The sequence below is a fragment of the Phyllobates terribilis genome, unplaced genomic scaffold (assembly GCF_046119375.1).
Source record: "Phyllobates terribilis strain yellow unplaced genomic scaffold, ASM4611937v1 Scaffold_9__5_contigs__length_417890890, whole genome shotgun sequence".
NCBI classification, from domain to species: Eukaryota; Metazoa; Chordata; class Amphibia; order Anura; family Dendrobatidae; genus Phyllobates; species Phyllobates terribilis.
In genome coordinates this window covers 94,163,251-94,185,908 of record NW_027362769.1, presented here as the reverse complement: position 1 = coordinate 94,185,908, position 22,658 = coordinate 94,163,251, and the positions used below count along the sequence as shown (strand labels likewise).

Here is a 22,658-nt window from a genome sequence, read left to right as displayed (position 1 = left end):
GGCCAAAAGGGGGTGATCAAGAGGACCCTCGCCTTGTCCTCTCTGATCTTTCTTAGCACCATAGACAGAAGGTTTAACGGTGGGAAGGCATAGGCCAGACTGAAGTTCCAAGGGATTTGGAGAGCGTCTACTGTCAGGGGCCTTTCTCTCGGATCTAGGGAGCAAAAAACCTTTGTCTTCCGGTTTTGCTTTGTGGCGAAGAGATCCACCACCGGAAGACCCCATTTCCGGACTAATAGAGAAAAAATGTCCTGTTTTAGTTCCCATTCGCCTTGCCTTAAAAAATGACGGCTTAAGAAGTCTGCCTTTGAATTTTCTTTCCCTTTGATGTGGAGGGCTGTCAAAGAGAGGAGATGGCGTTCCGAGATCTGAAAGAGATGATCTGCCACTCTCATTAGCGATCCAGCATGAGTACCCCCCTGATGGTTAATATAAGCTACTGCTATATTATTATCGGACAGGATCCTAATGTTCTTATTGTGAAGGAATGGTAAGAAATGATTAACAGCCCTATCAACTGCCAGTAGTTCCCTGGTATTAAAGGAAAGAGCTCTCTCAGCGTCCGACCAGAACCCCTGGGCAATCATATCCCCCAAGTGAGCTCCCCATCCATGTAGACTTGCGTCAGTTGTAATTATTTCAGATATTCTGACCACCCAGGGAACTCCTTGAGATAAGTTTTCTAAATTCACCCACCACTGTAGAGAGTCAATAGACCGAGAAGATAAGAACATCCGTCTCTCCAAGTGCCCATGTAACGAGACCTCATTCTGTAGGACGTCCCACTGTAAAACTCTGGAGTGGTATTGTGCCCACATTACCCCCGGCAGACAAGATATTAGGGTACCAAGTAAGGACATTGCAGCCCTAAGGGACATGACCGGGTTCGCAAGAGCTCCTTCCACCAGCCTTTTGACCTTCTGTTTTTTGGCTTCAGGAAGGAAACACATCTGGAGGTCTGAGTCTAGCATGATACCTAGGAACTGCTGTACTCTCGAAGGGACTACCCTGGATTTCTCCAGATTTAGAATCCAGCCCAAGTCTTCCAGAATAGAGGAGACCAATTTAAGATGGGAGACACATTGAGAGGCTGAGTCCCCAATGATCAAAAAATCATCTAAGGGATAATTAGCACATTATGTTCCCGTACATGAGCCATCACCTCCGCTATCACCTTCGTAAATACTCTAGGGGCTATAGCGAGACCGAATGGCAAGGCCGCAAATTGGAAATGTTTGATTTCATCCCCTATGACCAAGGCCACTCTAAGGTATTTTTGGAAGCTTCTGTGTATAGGTATATGGTAATATGCGTCCTTTAGATCCAAAACTACCATGTGACAGCCTGAAAACAATAGTTTTATAGTAGACTTAATGGACTCCATTTTAAAGGTGGGAATTAACAAAAATTTATTTAGGGCCTTAAGGTTAATAATACACCTAAAGGATCCGTCAGGTTTAGTGACCAAAAATAACGGTGAGTAGAACCCCAGTCCCTTTTCTGCTATCGGGACCTCCACTAAGACGGCCTTATGGACCAGATTCAGAACCTCCACTTGTAGGACCATCTGCTCCCGTGTTGAGGACCGGTTTGGGGTCAGGACGAACCTCCCACGAGGGACTCGCTGAAAGTCGAGTCTCAGGCCGGAACCTACCAGACCAAGGATCCAATTATTAGAAGAAATATTTGTCCAGGCAGATAAGAAGCCCAATAACCTCCCCCCTACCTGGGCCGCGAGTCATTGGCTCGGTTTTCGGGGGCCTTGGCTAGCAGAAGAGGATCCGAACAGGAGCCCTTTACCTTTCGGTCTACGGTCTTCCCATTTATCCTGACCATTCTGGCGCTTATTACGTAGAAACCTTTTCTGAAAAGGACGTTTGTACGTGGGGGCAGATAGGTTAGGAAAGCCCCTTTTTGTGTCACTTGCTCTATCCAGTAGCTCATCCAGAACCGACCCAAAAAGATGTCCCCCTTCACAAGGGATAGCGCAGAGTCTTGTCCTCGCATGAATGTCCCCCGGCCAACATTTTAGCCACAAGGCTCTCCGGGCCGAGTTAGACATGGCGGCCGACCTTGCTGCTAATCTGACAGAATCTGCCGATGCGTCCGCTAGAAAGGCTGAAGCCCCCTGAAGAAGAGACATGTCCGCCAAGATTTCCTTCCTGGGGGTATTGATTTTAAGATGGGCTTCAAGCTGGTCCAGCCAGATCATTAGGGACCTGGCGGTACAAGTAGCTGCCACCGCGGGTTTTAGGGCTCCCACCGAAGTCTCCCAGGTCCCTCTAAGGAAAGAATCAGCCTTTCTATCCAGGGGATCTTTAAGAGCTCCCATATCATCAAACGGAAGGGAGGAACTCTTAGAGGCTTTGGAAATGGCCACATCTATCTTGGGGGCTTTTTCCCAGGAGGAAGAGGCCGATTCCTCAAAGGGGTACTTCCTTTTGAAGAATGGAGGTAGAGCGCCCTTCCTTTCCGTTTTTTTCCATTCACTAAGGATTAAGCCCTGAATCTTTTCGTTCAACGGAAAACTCCTTCTCTTCCTTTGACCCAGCCCCCCAAACATAATGTCCTGGACTGACTTCTCCTGCCTGGCCTCTGTGATGCCCATAGTGGACCGAACCATTTTAATCAATTCGTCCACTTCACCAAGGGGGAAGCAATTTTGTCCCACACCACTATCAGAGGAGGAAGCTGAGGAAAAGGTTGCACTATCTGAATCCGACTCATAGGGAGAGGATAGGGGGATCTCACAGTCCGAGTTCACTTTCTCTTTAACTCTCTTGTTGAGGACCTTGTGAATCTCTGTTTTAACTAAGGTTTTTAAACCAGAAGTTAGAGCAGGACCCTCTTCTGCCAGTGTCTGGTTTATGCATATCTGACATAGCTTTTTAGGGTATCCGTCAGGAAGAAGAGACTTGCATAGCGCACACTGTATATGCCTTGCCTTGGCGGTACATTTCTTCCCCTGTTAAAATTTAGAAGGGGAGAAGGGATACCATATTACTAAGTGAACTTACTCGAAGATCACTTACCCAGGTGGCTCAGGAAGAAAAAACAGCTGGTACCGGAATGGAGGAAGGACCCTTCTCAGCCGGGGGACCTTCCCTAGAGGCTGCAGATTCGTCCGTTCTACCAGAGGTATGGTGACCAGACCTAGACCCCGAGCTCCGTTTTCCTGAGGACCGGCTACCAGAACCACGTGCGCGATGCGTTTTTTGGGGCTCCCCAGACAGCCGCTGAGATGGTGAAGATGGCGGCTGCTCCACCTGCTGCTGCTGCTGCAACTGGACACCTTCAGACTCCATAATGAAAGAATGAAGCTTTGGGAAGCACTGAGCCATGTTACCTGATAGTTTAACTAGGTATTGACTCCTCCCCTCTAGCAGCGCATCACAACACTTTTTCCATTTTTTTTTTTTTTTTTTTTTTTAATTTCGCGCTCTTTTGACACCGGCACATGATCGCCGAGTCGCGGTGACGTCATCGGGCTGCGACTTACCGAAATCCGGAAGTACGCGCCGCACGAGCTTCGCGCGAGGACGCATGCTGTCAGCGCTCCCTCAGGTAAGCCGCGCTTTAGTGATGCACCGCGCTGCGTTCACCCAGGGCAGGGCGAGGGGCCTTGGCCCTCGCCCCCCCTCCCCATACTTACGGAGGGTGATGATGGGCTGTCACCCCCACTCGGGATGCAGACCCCACCGCACTTTTGGGGCTCAGCCAGGGCCTACACTCCCACGGGAGGCCCACCTGGCTTGAGGCAGAAAAGGGGATGCTACCCCAGACAGGGGCGCAGCCCCACTGCAAAAGGAACCCCCAGTGCTCGGGATGCTGTGCCTCTCCCATATAGGGGCGCACGAGCATAGGCCAACGCTGGAGCTGCCGTCCCCAGACAGGGGCGCAGGATCGACAGCCGTCGCCATCCACGTTCTTTTGCCTGCGACCGGCTTCCTCCATCAAGGACAGGAAACCAAACTGAGGCGAGAGGGAGGGCCGCCCCCTTTTAAGCCTGTAGGTTTCCTGTCCTTGGTGGGCGGATTCCCTCTCTCGTGGTGCTGCCATGGTCGACCGATAAAGGGGATGATTTGAACTTTTTAACTTTTTTTTCACATTTTAAAACTTTTGTTTAACTTTTCACTGTATTTGTTAGTCTCCTTAGGGACCACTTGTGCTATATATTGCAATAAATATAGTTATGACAGGCACAGGGGTCTTCAGCGGACCCCTGGCCTTCATTGCAACCCACTGGCGCCCCGCAATCATGTCACGGGAGCGCCGATGGGCACATAGAATGATGCGCCACCCTTCCGGTACACTGTAGCTGCCGCTGCCACAGATTAGAGGCAGATGATGGCTGATTATAACAGCCATCATCTGTCGGCAAAGATGCGGACTAGGGTCGTGAGTCCGCATCAGAGGCAGAGAGCAGGCATATGACGTACCCAGTACATCATATCCCGTTAAGGGGTTAAAGCAAATACAGGCGATTCTCCCATTGCGAATGCACAGAGTAGCTGTAAAGACTGTGTGCCGGAGTTATAAAGACCGGCATTGTTCATGCCTGTCTTAGTGATGGGGCGTACTGGAGTCATATGTTCCTGATTCTTGAAGAATTGCACGCCTCTTCATGAATCTGTAGCATCTGACTAGTGTCAGGGACTGGAGTGAGATTTCTGGCATATAGAACACCATGAATTAGACAAACAGTCGTATCACACACCTGCTGCGCTCTAGCCCTTCCAGCTCCGCTCATTTTGGGAGTTAAAAGGTCACAAATCGCAAAATTTAGGTGCAGCTCGGAGTTGTGCCTAAACTTCAAGACTTTTCAAAGCTTTTACACCAGAATTCTGGCATGAATGTTGTTAGGTGTTCCTAACATGTGCAGTGGTTAGTACCAACCAAAAATGGCCCAAAGAAGAACCACCGGTGAACCAGCAACAGGTTCATGGGTCTTCAAAGATCGAAATAATCAGTGCTGCCAATTATTGAAAGGTATCAGAGTGCAGTGTTTTGCAGCTTGCTGTGTATGACAGTGCGCTCACACTGACCCCGGTCCTACACATGAGGATCAGAACTGGACCGTTGAGAACTGGAAGAAGGTTGATCACTGTATAGTATGTGAGCTCAGTATCTCAATTCAGGTCCACTTCTTATTATCACTCTTAATGCTAATGTGTTATGCAAAACTGTGTGAAATCTCTTTTGTAATCCTGATGACGCAATGTGAACAAGTTTTTATTTGTTATATCTCATACCTAGAATGTTTCCCCCAAACAGAGGAAGCAAAGTGTCTACTCGGCCCCTGCCATGAAAGGTACTGTCCAGGTACTGTTCCATGTTCTGATGTATTAACTCTGTTCTAACTAAATGTGATTTATATCTAGATTAATCTGTGTGTTTCTTGTTTTTCAGCTGATAACAAGTATTAGGAGCACATTTACATTTGTGGGTCTTAGGACAGCTCATCCAACAACCAATAATCTTAAATGCTCTTTCAAGGAGTATTCCTTTACATATACTCATCCACAGGATAGGTGATGAAAACTTCTAGATCAGTGGACATCCAAACACTGGAACCCCCACCGATTGCCAAAACAGAGGACTTTTATCCCTATTAGAATGGAGTTGCAGTGCGATAGATATATACAGTAGATAGATAAAAGACAGCCAAATAGGTATGAGAGATGACAGATATATGCATATGAGATACATATGAGATATATGACGCGCCCCCTGGGCCGTGGGGTACTCGGTAGCCGGGCCGGTCGGTGCTGGGGATGTCACGGTGGCAATGACCCAGTCCGTGGCCCCGGGCGGTCAATTAATTAAAGGGAAAGTAAAAAGAAAGGGGAATAAAGTTTTTATAGAGATAATGTTCGTGATGCCACCTGTGGTATGCGGCTATATGGGGCCGCCGCTGCGGTGCAGATCCTCTGGAGCTGATGGTGACGCAGCAGGGTTGGTACAGCTCTCCACAGGCAGAGCTTAGCTCCAGGGCAGTAAGTGGTGATTTTATAGATGTTGCTGGTGTAGTGCAAGGCAGGCGCTGGAGCAGCAATTATTCAAGGACACAGTGGGGTGCAATCTTCAGGTTTTACTCACAGTTGTTAAGTTCCTCAGGTTACACTTTCCGGATTATAACCGCCCACGCTGTCCTGTGCCTTCCGGGGTAGTGATCCAGCAAACTCTCAGGTATTTCAGGAGCACTTGGACGGGACCCCATTCTATGTACCGTTCCTGGTCGTCTCACTGCGCTGGCTCTCACCCTCCTGCCCTGTGCCTCACAATCAGTGTCCCAAACCAGTGGCCTCGGGCCTTGTTGGGCGACTTGCAATCCCCTGGACTCTATGTGGCTGACTCGCCCAGTGGGGATATGGGGGAGAGACTCGGTACCTGGGCCTTTACTTTCTTTGTAGGATGTCACGGCAGTCGGCTCCCGGGCCCGTACCATGGGGTCACTCTTTAAAAGGGGTGTTAGTGTACAGTTTGTCTTGTGATGCCACCTGTGGTTTCCGGTAAGGGTTACCGGCGCTGCTGCAGACCTCCGGGGGTGATGGGATGGCGGCTGGGATGTTTCTGCTCCCCACAGGCGGAGCAGGCCCCCGGGGCAGGGCTGGTGCAGATGGTGATGCTGGGCATTGTAGTGCAGGTGCGGTGGGGTGATGGAAATAACCGACAGAGACAGTGGAGTGCAGTCATCCGAGTTTACTCACAGTTCCTTTCAGGTTCCTCGGGTACACTGTCCAGGTGTCAGACTCCCACGTCACGCTGCGGTAGCCAGGTAGGGGGTTCAGCACTCCTTCAGGTGGATCAGAAGCACTTCACAGGACCCCCTGTCTATGTTACTTCCCCAGCCGACTTCCCGCGCTGGGTCTTCTCCCTCCTGCCCTGCGCTCCCCACACACAGTCCCGATCGGGTGCTCTGAAGTCCCTCTAGGCAACCTGGAGTTCCCGGACCTACTTGATGCCCCTTCACAGCGACTATGGTGAGGCTGTGGCAATTGCACCATGGAAGTGCAGAAGCCTCTGGTTTTTCCAGCCGAGACCTGGAGTAACACGGCTGATTCAGGGACCGGTTCCCTTCTTGCGGCCTGATCCCTCTGACTCTTGGCAGATTCGGGCGTACGGGTGCCATCCTGCACTCACCGTACCCCCTGGGGGTCCCTTCTGTTACTGGAGCCTTCCTCCCTGACTCCCCTTGAATTCCTGGGCCTCCATCTTACTAGGCCCTTTTCTGGAGCAGAGCGCCTGAAGAGACTCTGCTCCCCTCCTCTCCTTACTGGTCACTTCACTGCACTCACTAACTAACTAAGATGGCTTTCCTTTTTATATCTATTCTCTAACTGCTCCCCTGTTCTACGTCCTCCACCCACACCCACTACTGTTTCCCCCTCTCTTTGGTTCCCCAAACTCCAGCCAGGGACAGGGCTCAGTAGAACACAGCGCATCTTGCCCTTCCAGCCAGCCTGGAGTAGTGTAGTGTTGAATGCGGGTGTTGGGGTCCCGGGCAGTACTCCATCCTTACCTGAGAGGAGGAGATGCCACACCTCTAAGTGAGGTGCAGTACCTCTGTGGCAACTGAACCCTCAGGGACACCACATGGCCACCTTTTCAGCGATATAATTGTGGGTTTTGGCTGCAACAACTTGCAAATGCTGTTGCCTCCGGTTTACTAGCTGAGCCTGGTTGTTCTCCACTAGTCTGGGGCCGGTCCCCTTCTGCAGCCTGATCCCTCCACATCCATGTGAATTCGGGCGCACGGGTGGCTTCCTGCACTCACCGTGCCCCTGGGATCCCTTCTGTCTCCGGAGCCCTTCCCTCTGCTTCCTTCCTCTCTCATTCTCTCCTCCTGGGCCTCTCTCACCAGGCCCGACTCCGCTCTCTCCTGAGCGGAGGTCCTTCTGAGCTCCCACTCCCAACTGTCTCTCCTCTGAACTGCTTCTAGATGGTTCCCCTTCTACTTATACTCTTCGTGTCAGTGCTCCCCTGATCTACTTCCTCCACCCACCTCCTCTACCTTGTTCCACCCTCCAGCTAGGGACCAGGGACTGTGCTCTCCCTTAGGAGCAATCTCGCCCTTCCCTCCTAAAGTGCAGTGTATTGGATGTGGGTGTGCCATCTTCTCCTCTATGACCCTCAGGTTTGGCAACACTTTCGCTTCTAAGGATATGTTCTCTTGTCCAGTAATCAGTCATCCATTAGAACTGATCCAGCAGCAGTCCATTGATAAAAAAGTTGAGCAGGCACAAATTTTATTATCAGTTTCTAAAAAACTGATTGTAATGTGTAGAATTCAGTGTATATGGAGTCTAGGCATGAGTGCAAAGGAAGTACGAGAAACACAGATCTTGATAAAGTGATATTCTTGTATTACGTCATACAAGCAGATGCACAGTAAAATACAAGTCTCTGAGCAAAAGAGAACACCTCCTGGTGTAACTGGATTAACCCTGGATTCCCCGGGGTCGCGAAAGGCACAAAAACAAAAGACAGTCTTTAAGCAATAAGCAAAGTCTCTCTCACGGGTGCTGAGAAGTCCTTTGAGTAGACCAATAGTCCAGTGATCCAGCAGGTAAGAAGACTCAGATCCATAAAGGGAAACCTCAGACAGGCAGGTAAACAATGAGGATTCCTCAGAGAGTGAAGCTGACTTGAAGAGCTTAGTCCAGAGGCTTCAGGAAGCAATGTTACAGACTGGCTGCAGACAGGATTCAGAAGCACTGAACTGACAGCTGAGGCTGCTTAAGTGCAAGTGGCAGCAAAACAGGGTGGAGATGTAGAGGCTGAAGACTCCATTACAACTGAGGGCAAAATGGATGCACAAAACAGAAAGCAAGATGGCTGCAGGGAAAAAACAAGATCCAAGCACAACATGACATAAAAACCATGATAGAAAGTCTCAGAACCTCACACTGATTTCGGTTGGATCCATTTTATTAACATTGAAGTCTATGGACAACGGATCCATTAATTAGCCATCTTCCATCTAATACTGATTCAGGAAGCAAAAGACGGATCCCTTTCAAATGAAAGAAAAACGGGTGGCTAATTAACAAATTTGTTTTCCATAGACTTTAATGTAAAAAAAACGGATCCAGCTGAAATCAGTTTTTTAAAAACAGACAAAAAAGCTGTGTCTGCACGTCTCTTTTGCCAACGGATTGCTGCTGGATCCGTTCTAACGAATGATTACTGGACATGTGAACATAGCCTTATCGAGTAAAGATTACATTTGCTGTAGGCCCCATTTGTCTTCTGCCACTTAATTCTTGTTTACTTCTGGACGTGCTATTCAAGTATGGTCTCCCTTCTCTGCACACTACACCCTTTTCAATGCAGCTCTGCTAACATTAGGACCTTAGGTCATTCTCCTTTATAGTGTACTTCCCTATCTGCCTAACAACAGGAACTGAGTTCCTTTTGCCCGCGCAACCCCTCTTTCCATGGGTTGGCCCCAATATTTAACCCTGTCTGTAGCTAACCAACTGTTGCAGGCCACAAAATAGATAAAACAACATTTAAAACATGACAATGACTTATATAACCATGTGATCTTCAAGGGGGGTGTCAACAGCTTCTCCACTCCTTTACATGTGCAAAAATGCAGTAAGAAAGACCAAGTGAAACCTAACACTGTATAAAAACTATAGCACAACCGCCACATGTAAACATATAACAAACATTTTTTTTTACTATTAGGCTACTGTAATACAACAGTAATTTCTCTCATCCGAGAGAATCGGGCCGATTATGCCAATCAAACCCTGATTACACTCTGATCAGAGTTTGATCAGAGTGTGATCATAGTATGATCCAATTTTGAGGAGAAGATGGAAAAAAAAATCTCCATCTTTTCCATTCTGTCAGTCCCTGAAAATGGAACTGCACTCCGATGTCATCCGAGTGCAGTCCAATTTTTTCCACTTACTCATTGACTACCAGTGAGTCAGTGAGGGAATGTCGGATGCAAATCAAGCGTGCCGCCACATGTGTGTGCATGGCCCCATAAAATAACATTGGTCCGAGTGTGAGCTGATGTTTTGTTGGATCGCACTCGGACCGAAAATATGGTCGTCTGCGCAAGTCTTTAGGGTGTTGACCCTTTTTTTTTGCATTTTGCTGTGGCATTACTTCTGATGGTCACTTTTACAAATCAGGACCACAACAAAGAGAGAAATGACAAAATCACCGTAATAACATAATAACCAAATAGTGCTGTGTGCTCTAACTTTCTAATTTATGTCAACATTATGTTTTGGGTTGGAAATGCTTTTTAACAACTGGAATTATGTGTGGATAACTCAAACATAAGTTGATCTTATATGTAAAGATTTCCTAACCTAATTGGGAGTGTGGTATACACGACGAGGTATTTTTACGGAAACATTGCATTTCTGCAACGTTGGAAACTGTAATTGGTCGTACAAATAAATAAATTAATTAATAAATTAATAGCTGCTGAATAAAAACGGATTGTATAAGGACTACACATGGATGACAAGTGAGAAAAAAATTGTCTGTGTTTTCTGAATGAAACTCTGAACGATTCTTTATACGCTCGTGTGAACCTGCCCTTACACTCAGTATTTCAAGGATTTCAAGTAATGATTTTGCTTTTATAGAAAACTCAGATTACATTGGATCTTTTATTTGCTTTGTTATGCTTTTTATGTTTTAATTTACTTTATTGCATGTACAGGCATCAATGAGCAGTCTAAATCTTTAATTTATACTGATGACAAACAGCAAACAGTTATTGAGAGAACTGAACTGCTTAAGAAACCAAGACGAAAAGACACTCCATACTATCTTGACTTGCCATTATTTCCAGGTAGGAGCTATAAACTAGTAAGGACTTAGTTGTCCACTGTCATTTCCAAAAAACTTTGCATAAAACAATCGTACACATGAATATAATGGACTTTATTATATATCTTGTAAAAAAGATGTTTCTTTGTCCACTTCTGAGCCATTTCTTCTCCTCCCTACTGACTTTTGAACTCATTATTCACTTAAAAAATTCATTTGAAAAACTCCAGATTTCAGCTGCCTATTGAGAAGGGAGAACGAGGAGGAGGAGGAGAAGAAGAGCAGCAACGCTGGTTTAGTTTGTAGTGTTTATCTCACCCTAGAGCTGGATTCGCAGATACATTGCTCAGTACTGCTGCTGCTGCTCTCGGCATGAAGAGCCGGCTAAATAAAACCCAAGAAAAAAAAACAATAAAACAAAATGAGCCTATACAAAAATTAGAAAAGCTTTATTCCAGCTCACCAGTTAAATAAGTCCAGTCTGCACGAAAATCGCGATCCAAACTTTCGTGGTGTACATGAAAAATAAAGAAAAAATTATTTCCAGCTCCTGGTAAAATTTCTTGTAAACTTTATTCCATGAAAAATTAAAAATTAGATTCAAGGTAGATATGTACAAAGCAATGCATTTTGAACGTATGCAAAATGCTGTGTGAAGACAGCCCAAGGGTAAAGTATTTACATAAATAGTATTTTCAGTAAATATGCAATTTTTTTGCAGTATTTTTTCCTGACATTGTTTTTTCAAAATGTATAGTAGGATTTTTTTTTATTCCAACTAGTGCACTATTCAAGTTTTAGGCTGTGTGCCCATGATGCGTTTTTTAAGCGTTTCTGCAGCGGCAAAAACACTGCAGAAACGCTTAAAAATGCATGGTAGAAGGCCTGCCATGTTTCCCAATGATAATCCGCATGTGCTGTGCACATGCTGTGGAAATTTCCGCTGCGGATTATCATTGCGGAAAAAAACGCAGCACTACCAATTATTTTGCAGAAGTGCTGCGTTTTTGCCGCCATTGACTTGCACTAGAACGCATGGATTACGCATCACTGTATATGTAGATGCGCATTCCATGAGTTCTAATGTGCGGATGGTATCCAGGTCTAGAGGAGAGGAGACTCTCCTCCGGACCCGGGTACCATAGAAAACTGTGAAAAAAAAGAATAAAATAAAAAATAAATATATACTTACCTTCTGGCGGCCCACGGTGTCCTTCTCTTCACTTGCCGGCAGTTCGCGATGGACTGAAGGACCTGCGCTGACGTCATAGTCATGTGACGGGTCACGCGACGCTGACGTCGGCAGGTCCTTCAGTGTACCGCTGCCGGCAAGGGAGAACGGAGGAAAACAAGACACCGGGGGCCATCAGAGGGTAAGTATATATATATTTTTTTATTTTTTACCATTCTTTCGGTCACAGTATATAAATCAATGCCGTTTGCATGGATTTATATAGTGTGACCAAGTTGTCAAGCACTTTACAAGTGATGCTAAAATCGCTTGGAAAGTGTTTGACAACCCGTATGCCGAAATGCATGTGATGAACGCTTCACATCCGCATGTCCCTGGCAGGAAAACGCATGTAAAAGCCGCATGCGTTTTTTTCTGCCAGGGAGATGCAGAAACGCTGAGGAAAAAATCCTAAGCATTTCTGCATCGTGGGCACATAGCCTTATTCCAAGTGCACTATCTCCCACTCATTGAAAGCCTAGACCATTGTGTATCCCACTCCTGGTTTTCACTTGTTCAATGGGTGATGTCAACCCCTTATTTATTCCTCACTGACATGGGGAAGAGAAGGAAAATCCCATATCGAGCCAAAAGCATAAGTGGGGCACTAGTGACCATCACTGACAGCGAGATATTGGTGGAGCTTAGTAAATTACAGTATATTAATTTGTATTAATTCTGAACACATGTAAAGCACGTATACACTCCTGGATAACCCTTTTATTACTTTGGTATGTTTCTTATTTAAATAGTCTAATATGAAAAAAAAATTGTGAAAACATGTTATGGAGTCTTGCAGAACAAAGAAAATATAATATTTATATAATAGAAAAGAATAGACTGGTGACAAGAGCTCTGGATAATTAGGAACAATGGAAGTTTGACAATACGTATAAAATAAGTCAGAACAGTCATGCTACATGCCAAAAATGCCCTAGAATCAGAGAACAGCAGTAGTCACGCATATATAAAATTTGACAAATCTTACAGGACAGGGTGACCCCTTGTTCTTGCCAATAACATTAAGTAAATGCAGTATGTGGAATATACAAAGAGTGCAAATAATAAAAGGACTTTGTAAGATGCATTGTAACATTGAGGCGCAGAGCAATATAGGATTGTTTACCAGGGGTAAAATAATTAGATTAACATTTGGACCATGTACGGGAAGACGATGGACACTTTTCATGATAAAAGGTGCACAATTGTATTCAAAAAAGATTTTATTAGATGCTGTAAAAATATTTAAATGATTGGTAAGTTTAGACTTCTGCTGATCCAGCAATGCAATTGATGGATTAGAAGATTTTAGGATTACTCCTTTCATTAAGCTGGATGCTAGGGCGACCATGCCCTTCATAACCTTCCAATCATAGGTGGAATCAAACCACCTGGACATTCCTTGGAGATAGGTGCTGAAGCCATCTTCAGCACGTTCCCTCCTGTCACAGAGAAAACCTAATGTTAAAAAGTGAGTAAACTATGGATTAACAAAAGGATTCGAACTACCCTGGCTTGGCATTCAGTTTGGTCCTTGGCTGCCAGGCAATCAGGGCAGTGTTCAGTCCTGTGCCCGGCATCCCTGGCTCCTCTGCCGCTTACTAGGTATTGCAATTACATGGTTTTACTGGGGTCTAGAAAGCAGCAGAGGATTGCCAATGCAGAAGTGAAATATTCCTTGGTCCAGCTTCTATGGAAGACTAAATTGTATGCAGGACCAGGGTAGTGCAAGTCTATTTGCTCTTCTCTAAAACTGATCTCTACTTCTTCTCTGACCTAGATAACCAGGAATGCTGAAGTTAATTCCTTTGCCAACCTAGACCATCAGGGATGTTACCATTAATTTCTTTACTAAAATAAATCACTGACCATGTTCTCTTGACATCAGGGATTTTATTTGCAAATGTCACATAACATTGAAAAACAGGATTTGATGGCTGCTCAAAGATACGTTCAGCAATCAAATCCTATTTTTCCTGTAATTCACACTGTGTTCTACATGCTCCCATGCACAATTTTTGTGTCTTGTATATCTTCACCTATATTTAATATGGAAGAGATGCCAGGAGAACTTACTGTGTTTCCCCAAAAATAAGAAAGGGTCTTATAATATTTTTTGTTCCAAAAGATGGCTTAGGGTCGGTATTATTTCAGGGGATGTCTTATTTTTTTCATGCACAACAATCCACATTTATTCTTGAATACAAAAAAAATCAACATTTATTCAAATATAATCATGTCATCTCACACACACTGCACATACACATGTATATACACACATACTGCACAAACATATACACACTGCACATACTGTCATGCAAGGTGTGTGAAAGACTAAGTGAAACACAAAGAGAAAGGGGAAAGGGAGCCCAGACTCTAGGGAAATGGGGGATTGGAGACCTCCTAGGCTGAACTGATATCACCCTGTCTCCACTAACATCCCTATATTGGTTCCTCACCAATCGCTGCATGCAAACCTAAACCCTGTGTTTCTCTAGCGCTAAGGCCTGGATAGGGAAAGGGGGATGAGCACTAGTCAATCCCCACTAATGACTAAAGACAACAAGGGAGACAAACACGGGGGGAAATAGCTTAGCTTTAGCCGAACTCAGAGAGATAACTACTAGCATCCTCCTAGCACCACAGAGGAAGATAGCAGTCTGAGTGCTCCAAGCATTCACAAGCAAACATGTGAGTATCACTGGCACCTTACTGCTGCAAAGTGAAACTATTTAAACACCCACGCCATGGTGTCAATTAGCAGGAAGGAGGTAGCCGCTGGGTCCTACAGTGAAACAGCTAAGAAGGTGTCTGTAATACCAAACAAAGAGATCTTCTGCAACCAACTGCAGGGTGACTGTCTGTCACATCTGACACACCCGTGACACATATGGTACATATCAGCCTGTCTCCTCTTCAGCTCATCTAGACTCCCACAGTTAAAGGACCTTTGTTGACATTATGGTCACATGACTGTGATGTCAACAAAGGTCCTTAAGCAGTCTTAATGCTCAGAATAGAAACTTTGGTGGCCCCTAAGACAATGGGGGGCCCTTGCCCCCCCTTAATGCCAGCCATGACTGTAACTAGGGCTTATTTTTGGAGTAGGGCTTATATTTCATGCATACTCCAAAAATCCTGAAAAATCATGCTAGGGCTTATTTTCAGGGAAACACATTATCTGCAGACTTGTGTTTAGTCGGTTAGCTGTTGAGAGCTAATATAGCTGATAAGTAGGCTGCTCTTCTGTCAGAAATTAAAGTCAGGATTGTGGAGCAGCCAATGGCTCAGAAATACTACGCACTGTTACTGTACATACATGTTCTCATTTTTGGCTAGCAGAACACTTACAGAAATAAAAACACAGTTTCATGGTTTTAAGGTTGAAAGTAGACCTAAGTCCATCAAATTCAACCTATAACCTAACATGTTGATCCAGATGAAGGCAAAATCCTATGAGGCAGATGCTAATAGCTCCATATTAGGTGAAAAATTATTTCTCAATTCCACATCTGCCAATCAAACTAGTTCCCTGGATTAACGTCCCATCACAGAATCTCTCACCCAGGTACTTGGTAGAATTGCACAGCACACTAAACTAATCTACTCATCAGGGCAAAAGCAAAACACATTGGAATAACTCCTAAATGTGAACAGAACCCACTACTGAGCATCCTCCTGCTTGCCCTATGCCAACAACAACAGCATGTTAGTGTTATGACTGCCAAAGCACATTCACACGGGTAACATGCAACCCAGAAGACAAATACCTGAACATGACCCGTCCCTGTTCACACTAGGGAAAGTCTTTCTCTGACCCTGGTCTGTCCTTGCCTGAATGCGGAGGTTGGCACCCTAAGGTAACGTAATGGCGCTCAAACTCGACGGCTGCTTACCCTGAATGTACTTAGCAGCTCCTAGGATAGCTAGAGTAGCAGTTCCCTAAGGAGAAAAGGAATCACACGCAAATCAACTACAACCAACTATGGCACAATGAATGAATCCAACAAAGTTTATCACCAGCAGGAAACACCAATAGGTTAAAGTATTTAAAGCTGCATCCGAAAGGTGATAGGACAGACAAACAGAGTGAATAAAAAACACCTGTTGCCAAAAACCAACAGAAACAAAGATAACAGTACTAAAATACCCAAAGAAAAGGTGTATCAGTTGTGGCTCAGTAGAAAGAGACGCCGATCACAGAACACAGAAGGTTTGAATCCAGAAGCATGACAGTTAGATACCCAGCACCTTTATTTGTGGATCTGACTTTTCTTCAATTTGTGGAGTTTTTGTTAGTTTGGTCCTTTCCATTATCCCTTATTGCTGTATTGTGGCTAGTCAGCATTTTATCCAGGATGTGCCTAGTCATTCAACTAGGTGACTCATAATGGGGCGCTTACTATAAGGAAACTTCCATAATTCATAATATCTGTGGGATAATGTGTGGCCTGCTGTAAATTGGACTTTCATTAGAAGACCTGGTTCTCCTTTTCTCGGTTGACGCATAGTACTTTAGCAGCATCCATCTTATACAAGCTGCCATCTACGTATATCGTCACCCCATTCCGCTCATACCTTCTTGACTTAGTTCAACAATAATAAATAGATTATTCTGAGAATAAATAGAGATTATGATTTGGCTATTATCCTAAGTCATATTGCAAGACTCATTAAAGGGTCAATTGTGACTTGTAGGATTGCAGCCTCCAATAGGTGGCGCTATAGAGTTCAAGTCCTCTTTCTCTCTGAAGAGGCAATTTCCACAATAATAAATATTAACAGTATTAATATACTGACAATAAAATAAATCCTTTCCAAAATCCTGGCTATAAAAGATATCACAGATATTTGTAATAATATATTATAAGGTCAGGGTCATTGGCTCACATTTACTAAGTAGTTTATACTTTTTTTTTTCATAAACCACTGCCAAATATGTTGCAAATAATGATGTTCTACATTTACTATATCCCCTTTAGAGGGATCAGTCTAGGCAATTCATCAACCAACAATCGGTGATCAGTAGTGTTATTTGCACATCCCACTCCATCGACCACAATGGTCTGTGGCAGCTGGATGGGAGAGAAAGGCGGTATCTTATTTTGATTAAGTGGTTTGGCGGCAATCATCACGCCAGGCTGGCTAATTAAAAGAAGAGCCATGGCCATCGCTAGGTAAGAGGCTTCCATTCATCGGCCACAGACCACTGCTGTGGTTGATGAAATGGGATGTACGCATGAATTCACACCAAGTCTAGCGATCATCTATATTCACTAGCTGAGGAACATGTGCACAGAATGATCTTTCATATGATCATTCTGTGCCCATAGAATATCATGTTGTTGGCAGCACATCACTGTTTACAAAGGGTGATGTGCTGCCGATAACCATAATTCTTACGTTGTCTTAAAAGTCATCGCACCCAAAGAATAAGTATTTTGATGGGTATTTGCTTGCTTGTTTAAACAGGATTGATAGTCAAGAACAAGAATTCTTATGAACATTCAGTCATTGATTATTGGCTTGTCTAAATGGACCTTATGCCAGTAAATGCTGGTTATTCTAGATAGTTTCATCGCTTTTAATGTTGAAGGTAGACTTAAGTCCTCTGAGTTCAACCATAAGCTAACATGTTGATCCAGAGGAAGGCAGCATGTCAGGCTATAGGTAGAGGACTAAGATTCAGGAATTACAAGTAGACCCTCATCACATTTATTGCACCAAAACTTTCTGATATTTACTAAGATAGTGGTAGTTTTAGCTGACCCCTATAGTGTCACTTCCAGGTATATTGTGTATTATATCTGGAAGGTTGGTAACAGTTACTTTCTGATATTTACTAAGATAGTGGTAGTTTTAGCTGACCCCTATAGTGTCACTTCCAGGTATATTGTGTATTATATCTGGAAGGTTGGTAACAGTTAAACTAATACCCACTAGATACTAGACAGTTCCCTTTATGGAGCAAGCATCAGAAGACTGGTGACACTGTTAACCATTGTCTTCTCGTCCACTCATCACTGGACCACAAGGTCATGGAGACCTTTTACTTAGCTTGAGAAGTACTTTTTTATGTATTGTGTTCTATTATAAATGCTAAGTACAGAATGGAAAACCCAATGATTTATATTTTGCCGCCCCTTTGATTTCTTATTTAGAAACCCCCTGTAGTATTTTATTTCTGTAATTTGTGAGGGTCAGATTGACTTTACAAGGAAACCATTGATTTATATAAGACAGGACCGACAGTCAGTCTGCTTGTAAAGACAATTTAATGTGACCTATATCTGTTCATTTACAGGGGTTACACAGATGAAAAAACAGGAGGAATCAGCTTTTCTCGAGGAAGAAGAAGGAGACGCTGAGGATGAAGAGTGTGACCACTGAATACATATGCGCCCATTTTTTATTAGAACTGCAAACTATTTTGTCATCTGATAACATATTGGGAGGTATTTGTCTCTCAGAATTATAGCGGGTGTTTTTTTTTTATAAGAGAGATTTCTTCCATGAACTGTAGAGCATCGATGCACCACTTCATCATAATCAGATACAGAATGAGCTCATACACGATGTCACATCCTCCAGATTTTCTGTATTACTGGATTCACTTTATTATTCCTACTAAGCGGCTAACAAATGTGTGCAGTGAGAAGACAATCATCTGTAAATAGGATAAAATAATAACCAATGTATAAATAAAGATTTAGAGAAAACGAATGTTAATTGTTTTCATGATTGGAAGCACAGATCAACTTCTTTGTTGTACAGTGATAGTTTGTTCTACTGAGTTTTTCCCCCTAATACAGCTACATTATAAAGTTTTGGACACCACTAGGAGGAACATACAGAATAGTGATTTCTTATTAGGCTATATAAATCCATGCAAAGTGAACTCCCTCTAGTGGTGACTGTAGACTGCAAATCTTACCTTTTTACTGTTTAGTTGGTTTAAAGGGGTTGTCCACTACGCATACAACCCCTTCTCAATCACCATATTTCCCTCATTTAAAAATATAAGCGATATACTCACATCTGGTGCGGGCCCTATTTCAGCAATGATGGCACCTCCTCTAACAGGGTTTGCGTGACATTATGTCATGTGAGCCCTGCAGTCAGTTAGAGCCCGGTTCACTCTCATTTCCTTTGGATGGAGCTGACACCCGGAACAAGTGAGAGTTGCTACTACCTTCTGACTTCTTCCGAATGTCAGTTACTTCTGAAGGAAGGGTTACACACGAGCGCTGGGAGAGCCGGTACCAACATTGCTGGAATGGCGCCTGCACCATGGGTGAGTACAAGTGTTACTATTTTACACAGGGTAAATATAGTGACTGAGAAGTTGTCCAAGTAGTGGAAAACCCCTTTTAAAAGTTATTCCCAAGAGTGTAAGCTTATCCCCTGTCTTGAATATAGCAGAAGTGCGCATGCTCGCCTTCTGTGCTATTAATTGTATATGTGACTGCCAAAATTAGCTGAGGCTGTCTCCCAGTGATCAGTTATTTATAACTTATCCTAATGATGAAGGATATCTTAATATTGTGGGATTAATTGTTTTAGGGAAGCAGAATATCTGAATTGCTGAAATGGAAAAACAAGATCAGCCCTATAGTGGTGTATTATGAAATTAATCGGCACAAAATTTAGGATATAAAAATTAGACATTTTAAGATAAAATCTGTAAAGATGTTTTGGGGTTTTTGTTTTTTAATAACTTAACCGAATAGATGATGTAAAATTTCAATTGATATGTTTACCAACTTTTTTTTTACCACCTTGAACAGGAGTTAGTTACACCTGTGCAGATGAAAAATATGTAAGTAAAGAACGTATATAGGTTGTCTAGTTTAGCTAACTAAAATACTGTACGTTGTTAGAGAATTTAATGTTAATCAAAGAGAGACCTTTATAAATTAACTAGAACAGCTGTGGAGGGGACGGAGAACTCAATTTCTCCATCTCCTCTGTTGCTGGCATCTGCGGTTATCGCACTGCACTCGGGTGATATTCGAGTGCAGTGCGATTGTCACACGCACCCATAGGCTTATATGGGTGCATGCGATCCGAATCCAACATGCAATCGCAATCCGATCGGAGCTGAAAAAAAACGCCACTGAGTACACCATCATAGAATTAAAATGGTCCGAATCCAATCCGATTTTTTATCGGATTGCATTTGTCCGATTTAATGGCTGGTGAGAGTGAGCCCATAGTTTTTTCCAAAGCCCCATTAATGTGAAGTTTGAAAAATTCCATGCAAAATTCAGGCATACATTTCAATTTTGGTCTGGATTTTGCTGCGGATTCACTGTGGACTTGCGTCAAAATCCACGGCAGTAAATATCTGCCACATCAGACATAAGAGTAAAGCCCTTAGTGTATATTAGAAATGTCAGATTAGTTGACTGAAAAATTAGTTCCCAATATCTCAATACTGTAAGGCTATGTTCACACATCATGGTTTTTTTTGGAGCACAAATCTGCAGCAAAACTTTATCTTCAGGAACATTTTGTTCTGTATTTTTCTTGCAGTTTTGGCGCTTTTTTGATGCGTTTTTGATGCGTTTTTTTCACTGTCCTTCTGTCTCTATTTATGAATGTACATAAATTTCTGTGAAAAAAGAGAACCCCATTCTATTTCGCCATCAAAAACGCTGGAAAAAACACGGATGCAAATTTTTTTTGTGCGTTTTTTGTTCACCACCCATTGCTTCCTATGGGTGAAAAAAACGCTGAAAGAAGTGACATGCTCTATTTTCCAAAAAAAGGCTGCAAGGCACAAAATACGCAACAGCAAAAAACCATGATGTGTGAACAGAAAATTCTGGTTTCTCATAAACTTTGCTCGTACTGCAAAAGGCAGCTGAAAATTTGCATAAAAATCTGCAGCAAAAAAACGCTGAAAAAACATCATGTGTGAACATAGCCTAATTTGTGTGGAATGAGCATGGATTTCTCAGGTCCTGCAACAGCTGAAGAAATCTGCACAAAAATTTTGCTGCATGTGAAAATATCCTATTCAGTAAGTAGCTTAGTTACATTTGAGAAAACTTTTTACATTGACAAGGAGTTTTTTGAGATGTTAATCATTAAGTTTTTCAAGTGGAAATTTTTGGGGAATTTCTGAAGTTTTTCTTTTCCAGAACTGGTTTTGAATAGTTTCTTTTCTGAAGCATTTTTTGCAGCCTTTTGATTGAACAGTGCCTAGTTTGGAGTGAATTCAATCAGAATCCACTTCAAAAAAGAGACTTGACACTTTTTTTTCCAGGTATTTTTCTAAACTTCTTCAGGAAAATGCTTAAAAAAGTCCTCACATGAACTGCATAGAGCAAAAGAATGAAGCTCAGGGAGAGTTTTTCTAGTATTTTTGAAAGTGGAGTTTAAAGGTGGATTTTGGAACAGATCCTCTCCAAAAACTACGTGAACATAATCTAATACTAATTAAAACAAAACTGCTCCTGCTGTGTGTCACGACCTAAAAATGTGGACACCAGATATTTCTTCCACCCAGAATTCTTTGGATTAAGATTGATAGATAAAGTAAGATGTCAGCAATCTTACGCAATCTTGTGCCTTATTTAGGCTGTCAGTACACTTTTAAGGCCACGTTCACACATTCAGTATTTGGTCAGTACCTCAGTATTTGAACGAGGAGTGAGAAAAAAAAAATCTCCTCAATAAGGCCATGTTCACACATTCAGTATTTTGTCAATATTTTACCTCAAAATGTCCATTATTTGTGCATTTACGCATGCAGAATTGCCTTCTACAATGCATTAGAAAACGCAAGGCAATTCCGCATATGCAAAACGCGCGAAAAACGTGCGAAAAACGCGTGTCAAATTCCGCACCCGTTTTTCCAGGCAAGGAGATGCAGAAATGAAGCGGAAATTTTCTGCTTCATTTCTGCATCGTGGGCACATAGCCTATGGCCATGGCCCCACTATCAGTATTTGGTCAGTATTCGGTCAGTATTTTTTCTCAGGAGTGGGAGCCAAAACCAGGTGAGGAACAATCAGAGAAAAGGTATAATAGAAACAAGTCACCAAGTCTGCATTTATCACCCACTCCTGGTTTTGTCTCCCACTCCTGAGAAAAAATACTGACCGAATACTGACCAAATACTGAGAGTGGGGCCGCGGCCCAAAGCCACATGCACACGTTGAGTATTTAATGAGTTTTATACATCAGTATTTGTAAGACAAAACCAGGTGAGGAACAATCAGAGGAAAAGTATAATAGAAACACGTCACCACTTCTGTATTTCTCACCCACTCCTTTTTCTCTTACAAATACTGAGGTAAAAAACTCCCCAAATACTCAATGTCTGCACGTGACCTAATCCCAAAGGCCACGGCCCCACTATCCGCATTTGGTCAGTATTTGGTCAGTATTTTTTCGCAGGAGTGGGAGCCAAAACCAGATGAGGAACAATCAGAGAAAAGGTATAATAGAAACAAGTCACCAATTCTGCATTTATCACCCACTCCTGGTTTTGGCTCCCACTCCTGAGAAAAATGACTGACCGAATACTGACCAAATACTGATAGTGGGGCCGTGGCCTTAGACAGATGCCCCGACGCAGCGCTCAGGGTAGAACATAGGATAAATGTGAACA

The 22,658-nt window shown here is 43.5% G+C and overlaps 1 protein-coding gene across 2 annotated transcripts in view; it reads left to right on the top strand.

Moving 5' to 3' along the window:
* The window catches only part of PPP1R1C (protein phosphatase 1 regulatory inhibitor subunit 1C), a 75,387-nt gene extending 56,631 nt beyond the window's left edge, over positions 1–18,756 (top strand). Inside the window, exons 4-6 of one of the 2 annotated variants that reach the window (XM_073646793.1) lie at positions 5,275–5,311; positions 10,697–10,828; positions 18,342–18,756. In XM_073646793.1, coding sequence (XP_073502894.1) covers positions 5,275–5,311; positions 10,697–10,828; positions 18,342–18,427 — 255 coding nt within the window. In that variant the 3' untranslated portion in view covers positions 18,428–18,756. Of the gene's footprint in view, positions 1–5,256; positions 5,312–10,696; positions 10,829–18,341 lie in introns of both variants that reach the window. The other variant, XM_073646792.1, reaches the window with a different exon arrangement.
* The last annotated feature ends 3,902 nt before the right edge of the window (positions 18,757–22,658 follow it).